This window comes from Nyctereutes procyonoides, unplaced genomic scaffold (genome assembly GCF_905146905.1).
Source record: "Nyctereutes procyonoides isolate TBG_1078 unplaced genomic scaffold, NYPRO_anot_genome, whole genome shotgun sequence".
Classification (NCBI taxonomy): domain Eukaryota; kingdom Metazoa; phylum Chordata; class Mammalia; order Carnivora; family Canidae; genus Nyctereutes; species Nyctereutes procyonoides.
The window spans coordinates 63,547,981-63,560,848 of NW_026575142.1; the positions used below are offsets into that span (position 1 = coordinate 63,547,981).

At 35.7% G+C, this 12,868-nt stretch overlaps 1 protein-coding gene across 1 annotated transcript in view; it reads right to left on the bottom strand.

The window, feature by feature from the left end:
* WDR49 (WD repeat domain 49) overlaps window positions 1-12,868 on the bottom strand; it is a 124,630-nt gene that overhangs the window by 76,663 nt on the left and 35,099 nt on the right. The window contains exons 5-6 of the mRNA XM_055308487.1: window positions 12,621-12,788; window positions 10,841-10,989 (exon numbers count right to left, since the gene is read on the bottom strand). Coding sequence (XP_055164462.1) covers window positions 10,841-10,989; window positions 12,621-12,788 — 317 coding nt within the window. The remainder of the gene's footprint in view (window positions 1-10,840; window positions 10,990-12,620; window positions 12,789-12,868) is intronic.

Sequence of the window (12,868 nt, forward strand, 5' to 3'; positions counted from 1 at the left end):
GCTCAATAGCTATGATAAAGTCCAAGAATACAGAACCCCAGAAAAATGTGCCTCACTTCTACATGGTTAATCACCCAATTGCAGATCTCAAACAATCCACAATGACACTTAATGAAACTTTTTCAAACATCTTGTAGAAATAATTATGTTTGATGTTTAGGATAACCTCTCCATCTACAACAATTATAACAAACTTAAAATGACCTAGTCGACCCCCGCCAGTAAACAGCATTACCAATCCTTCTAACCCCAAGAATATATACCCATGAAGTAAACTGGGGTGTTTTGGGCAAGAACTTTTTATGGAAGAACTTATTCTGGTTCTTAAACATTACTAAATTGTTTTTACTTAAAACATTTTAGAAAGTCTCCAGAATATGTTATCCTCAAAAATATAAATTCTGTAAGAGCCAAGTCTTGCAAATATTTTTCAATTGTCCCAAATAAAAATAGAATTAATAAACTTTTTTGGAATGTTAACAATCCCTCAAACACTCATATTGCTTATAATAGCCATACTCTCATTGTTCAGAATCCTGTCTTGTTTAGTATGCACTCCCTTCTAAAAGGTAGAAACTAACTTCATGTCAGAATAATAATCTGAGACATATTGAATATAGATTAATAATAACTTAATAGTATTAGTGGACTACAATTTCCACAGAATCATTTTCTACTGTATAGTTCAAATAATTTATGTTGCCTTTAATATTTTATTGACATATAGCCACATAAATTAAACGAAAAATTAAAAATAGATGAGCAATAACCTCTAGTCTATGATAGGTTAGCTCTTGCTATTAGCAATTAAAACTAGAAATAGGTTTTTATCAAAATGTGCATAATCATTACTTTTTCTTAAAAGTATGTTCTATTGTTCTGCTTTCCCTTCTTCCTTCGAAGAACCCTTAACCTTCTCTTAATTAACAATCCCTCATCCCTGTAAGTCCCCTTCTGTCTTTAATTCTCTAATTTTCCTCTCTGATGAGAATCAAAGCAACATAGAGAAATTAACATCAATGCACAGAACGGTGTTCCGGCATTTGCCTAGAAATCATGTCATGGTATGTGACCTCCCATATGTTTTTCAATTTTTTCAATACTACCACATTCTATATGAGTGGTTCTTAACCTTGACATTAGAAACAGAAATCACCAGTTTGGGCCTTTTTGCCAGGCCTATTAAATCAGAATCTTTAATGGGGCTCAGGCATTAGTATTTTTTTTTTAATTTCCCGAGCATTTCCTTTGCATTGTACCTTGACTTCTCTACATGGTTTTAAGGTCAATGCTAATATCCTTGAACAAGAATTCTCTCTCTCGGGATCCCTGGGTGGCGCAGCGGTTTAGTGCCTGCCTTTGGCACAGGGCGTGATCCTGGAGACCCAGGATCGAATCCCATGTCGGGCTCCCGGTGCATGGAGCCTGCTTCTGTCTCTGCCTCTCTCTCTCTCTGTGACTATCATAAATAAATAAAAATTTAAAAAAAGAATTCTCTCTCTCAGCTTAATCAGTAATATCGTGTGGCTTAGCTGTAAACCAGGTAACTGTATTCCCCTTCTTTCTTAATCAGTCTTTATCCTTTTAATCGTGGAAAATATCTCACATTAATTCAGTTTTATTAATCAAGTCCTTTGACAAAATGTAACTTAAATATCTAGTTAGTATTTGAGAAGCATGAGTTCTCCTCTTTTATGTTTAAGTTGACTTCTGGGATAGAATTAGGCCACAGTTCAGAGAGAAGTATATATTTAATAACAATTTTTATCTAGATTTCCTAGAGAGGTTTTCTTTCTTTTTAGCAGAAAAAATAAATTGACGAACATCTAAGCTTAAAAATCACAATTGAACAATTGATACTTTTAAATTTATTATCTTCCACAAATTTTGATCTAAACTGTATGCTCTGTTTTCATCATGATACCTGAGAATTTGTGATGTCTGTCCACGCTCAGCCTTCCTAAGTCTAGTTCTTGAAATGGCATGTTTGGGGGCTTTCTTTTTTCTTTTTTTTTAAGATTTTATTTATTCATGAGAGACACACAGAGAGAGCCAGAGACACAGGCAGAGGGAGAAGCAGACTCCTTGCAGAGAGCCCCATATGGGACTCGATCCCGAGACTCCAGGACACGACTTGAGCCAAAGGCAGACACTCAACCACTGAACCACCCAGGTGCCCCTGTTTAGGGTTTTCTATTTCATCACCATTTTTATATTAGGAGGAATAAGTACCTAAGCGTATGATTTAATATCAAGACAAGATTTAGCTATTCACATGATGATGAAGACAGATATTTTTGTTTAATCTTTACCTTGTTCTATCTGCTAGCTATTTAATAATGCAGGATTATTCATATACATAAGAACTAAAAATCAATGGCCTGAGATCAGACACCTGGATCCTCATTTCAATATTACTCAGATCTGTCAGCCTAGGTATGTGATTTTACCTGCCCACTTCTTCACCTTTCTCCGAAAGGAACACCTGCCAGTTCTGAAATTCGGTCAATCCTGTCTAGAATGTACAGAAGTTACTCAACCCGTCATCTATAGATTCTAAAACAACAGACAAACTTAATAAGGTGCACTGTGAAGCCTGGACTAAAGAAATTTAGGACACAACTGTGTTTGCAGTCGAATTTTGCCGAAGAATTTTTTCCTGCTCCTTCAAGAGATAGAATCATTTCACAAAGAAATAGAAAAATGTACTGAACAATAAGAAAATAAATACATAAAACTGGCTTTTGTCCTATAAGTATATTTGTAAACAAGTAACTTCATGGATAGGTGGGTACATGGATAGATATGTGGATAAAGAAACTGCTTTCAGTGCACTTTTTAAAACCAACTCATCATTATTTACATATTGGCAACACGTCCAAGTTTCATTCAAAGTTGGAGGGAAAAAGATTCATGATGTCCTAATAATGATATAAAAGTAAGGGAAAAGTAGAAAATAGACTCAGATGACTCTATCAAAGTGAGACCTGTTTGGTTCCATCAAACATTTACTACTAACTCCTACCATCCTGTAACAGCTAGATTTAAAATGAAATAAAAGAAAGAGGAAGTATGTGTCACTGGGGGATTTTGAGGACAGCAGTGAAGCAGCTTCAGCTCACTGGGGTAATCCACAAAAAATGGATAGCCTACTTGCAGATGATAGGATAACGGGAACTGATGGAACTGGGTCTCCTGAATACTCCTTTATGTATTAACAAGTCTATTTCTTTAGAATTTAAGCCTTTGGATAATCCACAACAGCATCATCAGTGAATGCTTAAAGGCAATTTTGTTTGATACGATATATGCAAGCAAAAGTATTCTGCTATATAGCTCAGATAATGTTTTTATCATAAAGTCATAGAACAAAGCTTCCTTTTAAAAAGTATTTCTACCAATTTTTTTTTTCTAGAACTGAAGTCAAACCTAAAATGTTGGCTGGAAATTAAAATCTTCTCTTGTGCTAAACATCTTTAAATTGTTACCATAACCATATTCTTCTCTCCCTGTTTGCTTTTTATATTCTTTTCAACAAGAATTAGAGAAGATAAATGGCTCTAAGACTCAGATTTCTATTGTCTGTATATCTATCACTGACCTTGAAAAATTCAGAATATTTTCTAACACTATGAACCGTTCTGCAAAAATCTCATTGATGCCCTCATTCAAGTATAACAAATTTCAGTATAATAAACTCAAGTTTAATAGACTTAATTAATACCAACATTTTATTTCAGGTGCTTTCGTTTTTCAGAACAAAAGTTTACTTGGGAAATCAAAAACATTTCTATTAAACCGATTTTTTTGCCATTACCATTACTCACCAAACACCGAAAAACTTAACAAAATTTGTCTTAGTCTTCATAAAACTTTTTCTAATTTTGCTTTTCAAAGATCACCATTCCTATTTTATTTTACAAAGTAAATGGAAAAACTTTGTTTCTTCTTTCTTTCTTTCTTTCTTTCTTTCTTTCTTTCTTTCTTTCTTTCTTTCTTTCTTTCTTTTTCTTTTCTTTCTTTCCACTTGAGATTTATACTAATCACAGCTTTGAAGGAAATAAGTGGAAACCAGCTAGAACAAGGGAATTCTGGTTCAAGTACCATTGCAGACTGGGTTTTCATAGGGAGCCTTTCTGCTTTAAAGAAACACAACTTTGGGGATCCCTGGGCGGCACAGCGGTTTGGTGCCTGCCTTTGGCCCAGGGCGTGATCCTGGAGACCCGGGATCGAGTCCCACGTCGGGCTCCCGGTGCATGGAGCCTGCTTCTCCCTCTGCCTGTGTCTCTGCCTCTCTCTCTCTCTGTGTGTGACTATCATAAATAAATAAAAAAAATTAAAAAAAATAAACACAACTTTGAATAAAACATAATTTCTGCTGCCTTGCTGGGTCTTCAGAGAGTGGGGACAATCTCCACAGGTCCAAAAAAAAAAAAAAAAAAAAAAGAAAAGCAGGAAAAAGAAAAAACTTAAAATGGAAACAGTGAACAGTAGGCATAAATGAAGAGACTACAACCAGGAGCCTAAGCCTTGGACCATCAGCAATGTGCGGTTACTGGGCAAGAGAAAAGAATAGTCGCCTCAGGACAGCAGTTTCCTTCACGTTTACTTTCAGAAACAGACAAAAATCTCTGAAGGAAAGCATCTTCAGTTTAGTTCCTCAGAATGTCTATGGTTTAGCAACAGCGAAAAATGAGGTAACAATAAAAGATAAACAACATAAAAAGGAAACAAGTCACCATGAAAGAGAGCCCCCAGAGGAGCAAATATTTGAGTTAGTTACCTAAGGACTCCAAATACTGCAATTATTAGATAAGGACAGATAACAATGAAATTGAAATTAAAGAGCCCAAAGTCAAAATCTCTAAAATGAGCAAGCATTAAAAGACTATCCAAAATTACCAGGCAGTTAAAAAAATGTTTTAGAAAAAAAACTATATTAAAATTAAAAACTCTTGAATGGGTTATATAGAAAGTAAAGCCTCCCATTAGAAACACTCACATTAAAGTCAAGAATATGATAAGGTATCTTCTAAAATAAAAAGTAGGGAAAACCTAAACATAGGATGGGAAAGAAATTTGTGCATGAAATTTTTCTAAAAGACAGCTAAAAGAATGAATAAATGAAGAAATACATGGTGTGGTTCCTCAGTATTTTAAAGATGTCATATATCATCATAATCAATGAAATTTCAACCTAAATACTAATATGTTCTTTTTATGAAACATGAATATTGATCCTAAAATTTACTCGGAAGGATAAAATGCAGAAGATAGTTAAAATTGAAAAAAGGAAAACAAGAATTAGAAAATGCCCTACCATGTATCAAAATATACAATAAAGTTATGCAAGTTAAATGGTGTATTATGTAGGAAAAGACAAGTAGACTGATGTAAAGAAAGTACCCAGAAAAAAGAAAGAAAGAAAGTACCCAGAAACAAATTCATACACACACACACACACACACACACAATACACATACACACGTGTGTGTATATATATATATATATATATATGGTAATTCAAATGGTGATAACAATGGCATTTCAAAACAGTGAGAGACAATTTATTCAAAAAATAATCTTGGATATCCATTTGTAGAAAAAAACACAAAATACACTGCAATGGTAGATGCAAGCTATCTTCAACAACAGAAAAACTATTAGAAATAAAGGAGAATAATTTTATAATATGAAGTATGGAAGACATTCCTAAGCTAGACACAAAATCTATAGCCATAAAGAAAACCATTTCTTAGACTCAAATGCATAAAAATTTGAAACTTTTGAATGAGAAAAAGAATATAAACAAAGTTAAAAGCTATATACTTTAAACAAGTAAAATATTTGCATCTATAATAAACGATAATAAAAATATATTCAAACTACTACAAATCAATAAGAAAAAGACAGAGTTAATAAGATAAAGGGCATGGGACGCCTGGGTGGCTCAGTGGTTAAACGTCTGCCTTAGGCTCAGGAAGAGATCCTAGAGTCCAGGGATGGACTTCCGCATTGGGCTCCCTGCTTGAACCTGCTTCTCTTCCCTCTGCCTCTCTCTGTGTCTCTCATGAATAAATAAATAAATCTTTTAAAAAAAATAAAAGATAAAGGACATGATTCAATAATGCACAAAGAACAATAAGTGAATATAAATAAATCCGAGAAAAAAACTCATCCTAATTCTTTGTCCATAAGAGTAACAAAAATAATGAGCACATTAAAGTATCCATTATTGACAAGACTGTGGAGAAACAGGCACCTTTACACACCTCTAATGAGTATACCAACGTGTATAGTGTTTCTAGATCTAAATCAGCAATGACTAATAAAGGTCCTTTAAGAAGTAAATCCCTGTTGACCCAATAGCATCACTTCTAGGAACTTCTAAAAATTTATCACAAAGAAAATAACACATGAGATCTTAAAGATGGGTGTATGTGTATATGTGTGTGTGTGTGTGTACGCACGCGTGTGAAAGATGATTTATAAAGGAAAAAATTAGATATATCTTTTATAATCAACAGGTGATTAATCATTAAGTTATGCCTATCCATACTATGAATTACTGTGCAGCAGGTAAAAACTCAGGTCTATGTAACATCACAAAGAAACATCTCCAGGAGCTATTATTTAGGGAAAACCAAGTTGCAGAAAAATATGTCTTGTGTGTTACCACTTACATAAAAACTAAACTAATAATAAATACTACCTTGTATTGGGATACATACATAGGATGGTCCATATAATATATTGTAATATAATATGTTATTATATACATATAATATATAATATATAATCAGTTGACCCTTGAACAACATGGCCTTGAACTGTGCTGGGCCACTTATATGTGAATATTTTTATAAATACAGTACTATATGTGTATTTTCTCTTCCTTATTATTTTCTTTGCATTGTCTTTTTTCCACCTCACTTTATTGTAGGAATTAGTATATAATACAGAAAATATACAAAATATGTGTTAACCACATATTTGTTAATATAACAAAATATGATATTTATGTTATCAATAAGGCTCCAATCAACAGTAGGCTATTGATAGTTAAATCTCTGAAGAGTGAAAAATTATACATGACTTTTCGACTGTGTGCCCCTAGCCCCCATGTTATTCAAGGGTCAACTGTATATTACAATAAAAATTGTGAGACAATATACGTAAGTGTTAACCATCACTATTTCTTGGGAGAGGAATTGATTTGAAGGGGAAGTGAACAAAAGGAATATTCACCTTTTTGAACTACATGCTTCCTCATTTGCAATTTTTATGGAAGGGCATTAAGCCATTTATTTGTGTAGTTTAAACAAAATGAAAATGACTTTGTTTCTGGATGATGAGCGGGAATTTGAGGAGGAAGTGTCTGCAGAAAGAAAGGGAGGACAAAGAGGTAAGATGTAGTCACCATACAAAAGTCTCCCTTTGTTTTTTCCTTACCAACTTTGGGGCTACAATGTAGCAATCAGGCTCTGGGAAAAAACAGAACCTTCAATGAAGGATCAAGGTACAAAGTGATCTGATTCTGGTGGACAAACCAGGGTGAACAGCCTGGAAGAGAAGAGTTAGGAGCGATTGAAGAGCCTAATCAGGCTCACCGGTTACAAAGTCACCCTCAGCAGAAACATCTCCCAAAGGCTTTGAAATTCCTTTTGCTCCCCATGGTAATTCCTCCTCCAAATCTGCAAGTTACTGACTCCCAGCAGGGCCTTGTCATCAGTCAAAGTTTAGGAGTCCAAAGAGATGTGTGATTGGACTATTATTTGGCATGATACCAAATTATCTAGGGAAAAACTTATTTAATCGTCACCGCAGAATGATAATAGAGCAGTCTTCCAAAAAACAACTTAAGTCTCAGTCTTTGGAAGAAATTATTTAGATCTAAAATGCTTTGGTCTGAAATTCTCTGATAGAGCAACTCATTGACCAAAATATGATTCATTCAAAGGCTCTTTGAAAAAAAAAAAAAAGACGTGTTCTTTCATTTTCTCTATTCCTTAACTTAACCCCAGCCCCATAAAACATCTAAAAGAATTGTATAGCAATAAAGCAAAGGCTTAACCTGATAGCAGAAAGCCCTGTTGTCTGTTGTAGAGACATAAAGACTAAGATAATTATGCCTGTATCAAAGTGAAATGATTTAGACTAATGTAAGAGACAGCACGACAAGCTTTATTATAATGTAATAGTTTACAAGTCAAAGCAAAAATAGGATGATAAAACAGCTTTGGAAGAAGTTAGGTAGTCTTAACATTGATGATATCTATACACTATCAATTCTGACTCTAACGACTTTTTTTTCCACTTGCTTTTAAAGTTATAAAAGCTTTCGTGTGCTAAAACTGCAGTGGGTAACTGATGGAAGCTTTCTGTGACCATCTCAAGTGATCTCAAGGAGAAACCAAAACAAGAATCAGAAAACCAGGTAAGCAGAAGCATGGAGGCAATATTTTTGAACAATCAGATATGATAGAAACATAATGTGTTAAGATGACCTAAGGGGTCGGTCTTTCACAGGTATATGCGGAAATCAGTAAACCCTAATTTTTACACTTGAACGAATTACACCTTGTGACACGCAATTACACCTGGGAGAACTACCTGCAAGTTCATAGACCCCCTTCTCCCTTTTGCATATAATCCCCTGAAAAACCAACAAACTCTGGAGTAGTTCTTCAGAACAACCTGAAATACTATCTCCCAGGTTAAAGTCTTCAGTAAGATGAATAAAGCACTTCCTAACCTACTCTAAGATTGGCTTTTTTTTTTTTCAGGCAACACTTTCATAGACTTCTGTAATGATAAAATCCCTGTTATTTCTTTCATACCTGTGTTTGATAAAGATTCATTCACTTAAGATTTATTGAGGACCTACCATCTGTTTGGCACAATCCAAAAAATATATAGTCCTTAACCTCATGAACCCCAATTAGTTGTAGTTACACTATTTTATAGGTCATAGTCAGCATGTGTTTCATGTACATTAATATGAGTTATGCCCTGGGAAACACAAAAAAATGAATTCAGCAAATAATCTTTGTTTTTAAGGACTCAACCTAACATGTGTGTGTACAAAGCCCACTACATTAAATTCAGTACTGGGAGTTATAAGAAAATGCTCAAAGGTCTCAAAAACAAAACCACTAAATGTGACTGGACATTTAAAAAGTTTTCAGATTGAGTTTTTTGGTACTCTAAATTCATAGTAACATGTCTTCACTTCACTGTCAATGAATAACCACTGAACAGACACCACAAGGTGCCAGGCGCTGTGATGGAAACCAAGGATACAAGCTGAAAAGATACCCCCCCTGATTAAGGAAGGAAACTTGACTATTTTGATACAACGGGATACAAGCTCTAATGAGAGACACACAGGTGCAACTGGAGTGCAAAGAAGGAAACACCTAGGTCTGTGTGAAAGACTCCAAAAAGTTTGAAACTTTGAGGATAAACAGGCATTTGCCATTTGATCATCAAGGAGAGGGAACCAAAGGCAGAAGGAAGAATGTGCTGCAGAGCCATGAGGCAGCACGGTGGGAACAGCCAAAGGTGGGACATGGCTGGAGCATTAAATGCATGAAAGAGAAAAGCAGGAAATAAAATAGGGCTGACAAACTTGGTGGGTGGGGGCGCTTTGTACGAAAGCTTAAGAATTCTGGAGTTGATATTTAGACTGAGGATTAGATGAAGTGCTAAAAAAGGGTTGTGTTTTTTTGTTTTTGTCTTTGTTTTTACAAACCACTTCACTAGCAGGGTAAGGGGCAGATTAGAGTCAGACCCATCTGAGAGTAGGGAGACAGGTTTGGAAACCTTTGCAAATGGGGGCGGGGAGCAAAAGAAGACGAGATTTGGAATTAGAGCAGTGGCAGCTGAGAGGGAGACATGAGGCTGATAAACATATATTGCTGATAGAATCAACCAGAATTGGGAGATTTACACAGTAGGTGGTCGGTAAAGTGGGCAAGCTTGGCAGGACTTGTGGGTGGGGTGAAGCTAAGGAGTTGAGGATGGGTTTCTGTTTAATTTTTGCATAAACATGTATCACTTTAGAATAAAGGAAAAAGTAGATTCATTGAAAGTCTCAGAGGCTGACCCCAGTACGCCTATTGCCTATCCTTCTCTTCGCAAGCAAGGGTCTTGAAATCTATCACAGGTTATTTGGATCTATAAATTGGGCATTATGTAAAATGAAAGTTTTACAGAGAAACAAATGACAAGATTATTGGAGATTAAGAAATTTTCCTAAGGGGATATGGATAGTAAATAATGTGGTCAGGACTCGACATGGACTGCCTAGTTGGTACCATGTTTTCCCCCCCCACCACCATATTTAAAATACCCCATCAATATCTCTAAATAGAAATGGACTGATATACATAATTGAAATAGTTTTCATATACTTAACATCTTCAAATTAACTTTGATTTCTAACTTACCAAGTGTCTTCGACATCAAAACGACAGCAAATTAGCTGTGCCTATTCCATATCTTACCATTGCCGAGAAACATTTCTTCGTCTCTATTTTTTTCTATTGAATTACTGAGAACTTTGAAAACTCTCAAGATGTGTGAGAATGCAGTTCTAAGGATTAAATCCATGCGTATATGGTTTTAAAGAGTTTATTTTTAATGAAATACTTTCCCCAGTTGCCCAGGACTATGCTTAAGTGACCCTAAATATCTTTTCAAAATTTAGATTTCCAAAGACATAGTAGTCAACCTGTATTCTAAAAACCCACACCATCCCTCAGAGGAATTCAGGACCACAGATAGATTTAGGTAGGAACTGAGAAGGCAAAACTAAATAAATTAAATATACTGTTACCTTATCTTGGGAGAAGCTGAAAAGTTGTTTTCTTGCAGCAAAGAATTGGACAGCTATGACACTGGCTGAGTGACCCCAAAGGACACCAACTGGCTTAGAGACAACATAAGGGTTCCAAAGGCAAACTTTTTTGTTGATGCCAGCAGTTGCTAATCAAAATAATGGGAAAAAATGGTTTTTAGAACATGAATGACCCAAACAATTTTCTTTTTTGAAATGAGTATATATTGCATATCTGTAAGTTGTTAAAACCTCTGAGAACCACTGCACCCTGCCTTGAAGGAAGGAAGATCATGTCAAGCTAACAGGGCATGAGTTCTATCACTGGAAATGGTTGAAATGGAGGGGGTAGCGTGGAAGGAGTGTGCATGAGGTGATGGGACAACACGGTCCTGTTAAGGAGGCGACCGGTAGCCCAACCAGGAGGGCAGAGAATCCCGTTTCCCAGTCCTAATGTTTCCCCCCTCTGGCTAGCACAATCTAGGAATGCAGACCAAATTACAGTTATCCTAGGAATTAGGAAGGACTAAAACAATATTTAAAGTTTCCAGATTAATAAGAGAGTGGATGGAAAAAAATTATTTCCACTGTCACATAAGTAATTGAGTATTTACAAGCACACAAACAGCAAAGTTACACTTTTGACTGGCTCAGTTGAGAGAATAAGATATTTTTGAACATAAATGGGTTTCATTCAGGGAGCACATCAAGAGCAGGGGGTACAGTGGTTCTTCGGGTCTGTGGAAACTCCGCAGAGCTCTCTTTGTTTTTCTCTTGTCCAGTGCTGAGCGTAGAGCTGAGCTTCTTCCCTCTTATTTTTCCAGCACTTATGCCAGTCATCAGTGTAAAGGGGCTGAAATAATTAATCAATGAATCAATGAAATGGCTGATATTTGAGTCCTTCGGTGAACCCAGCCTTCTCTATTAGTTCTACAATTCTCTTTGAAAGGTGGATATTGGCATATTCATGAGTTCACATTCAAGGTGTCTTTTACCATGATTGTCAGCCATGATCATTAGGGATTTTGGAGACTCAGCCTCCTAGTTGATATCAGTATTCTATGAATGATAATTATTAAATGAGGCTTATATTAATGAGCCATGTATGTTCATTCTCTGTCACTACCCTGTTAATTTTTTAATATCTCACTTTTTTTACAATGTTTGGATTAATATGTATATCAAGCTATCTATCACCTTTCAAAATGTCATATATTTGGTTAACACCTAAAAACTTTACAGCTTATATCCTCAGCTAAAATATACTCTTTTATATCCAAAAAAGGAACTTTCATTTTAAACTAAGACTCTGATCATCTGAAAATGTTCAAAAAAAGCACTGCAGGTTGTATCCTGAAAGGGGAAAAACGTTCTACATTTTGCCGTTCTCACGCATGTGTGTACGTGATAGCAGCGGTAGTGGTGGTGGTAGCAGCAGTGGCAGCAGGTTGAGCATCTGGTGGTGTCAGAAAGATGGTAAAAGAGCAGACACAACACAAAAACCGTCTTCTTCCTCTATCTCATCTTACACCCTCACAACTTCTAACAAAAACACTAATGAAAGCATTGGGGCACTTTCTCATATTTTCACCCCAATGTAGTTGATACATGCTGCACATCATAATGCATCATTATCAGACATTCTCAGGCAATAAAATGTGAGCTGTTCAAGTTGGTCTCTCTGGCAATAAAGCACAAGGTGGAGAGGCTCCCTGCATACAAATATGCACCCCAGACTATTTATGAGGCCCTCATAGTTATCATGATTTATTTTACATACCAATTAAATTGAGCTGAGAGTGGTAATCAAAAGCATGAATGCCCTCGGCAACATTGAAGGATGTCATTTTAAGATGTTTTTTTGATTTCTCTCTCCAAGCCAGCACCATAGTGTTTGTATTGTTGGTTGTACTGGAAATGATAGCATCTAAAGATGCATTGTAAGTAACTGATAAAAAAAAAAAAAGAAGGAGGAGGAGGAGGAGGAGGAGGAGGAGGAGGAGAGGAAAAGGAGAAGAAGGAGGAGGA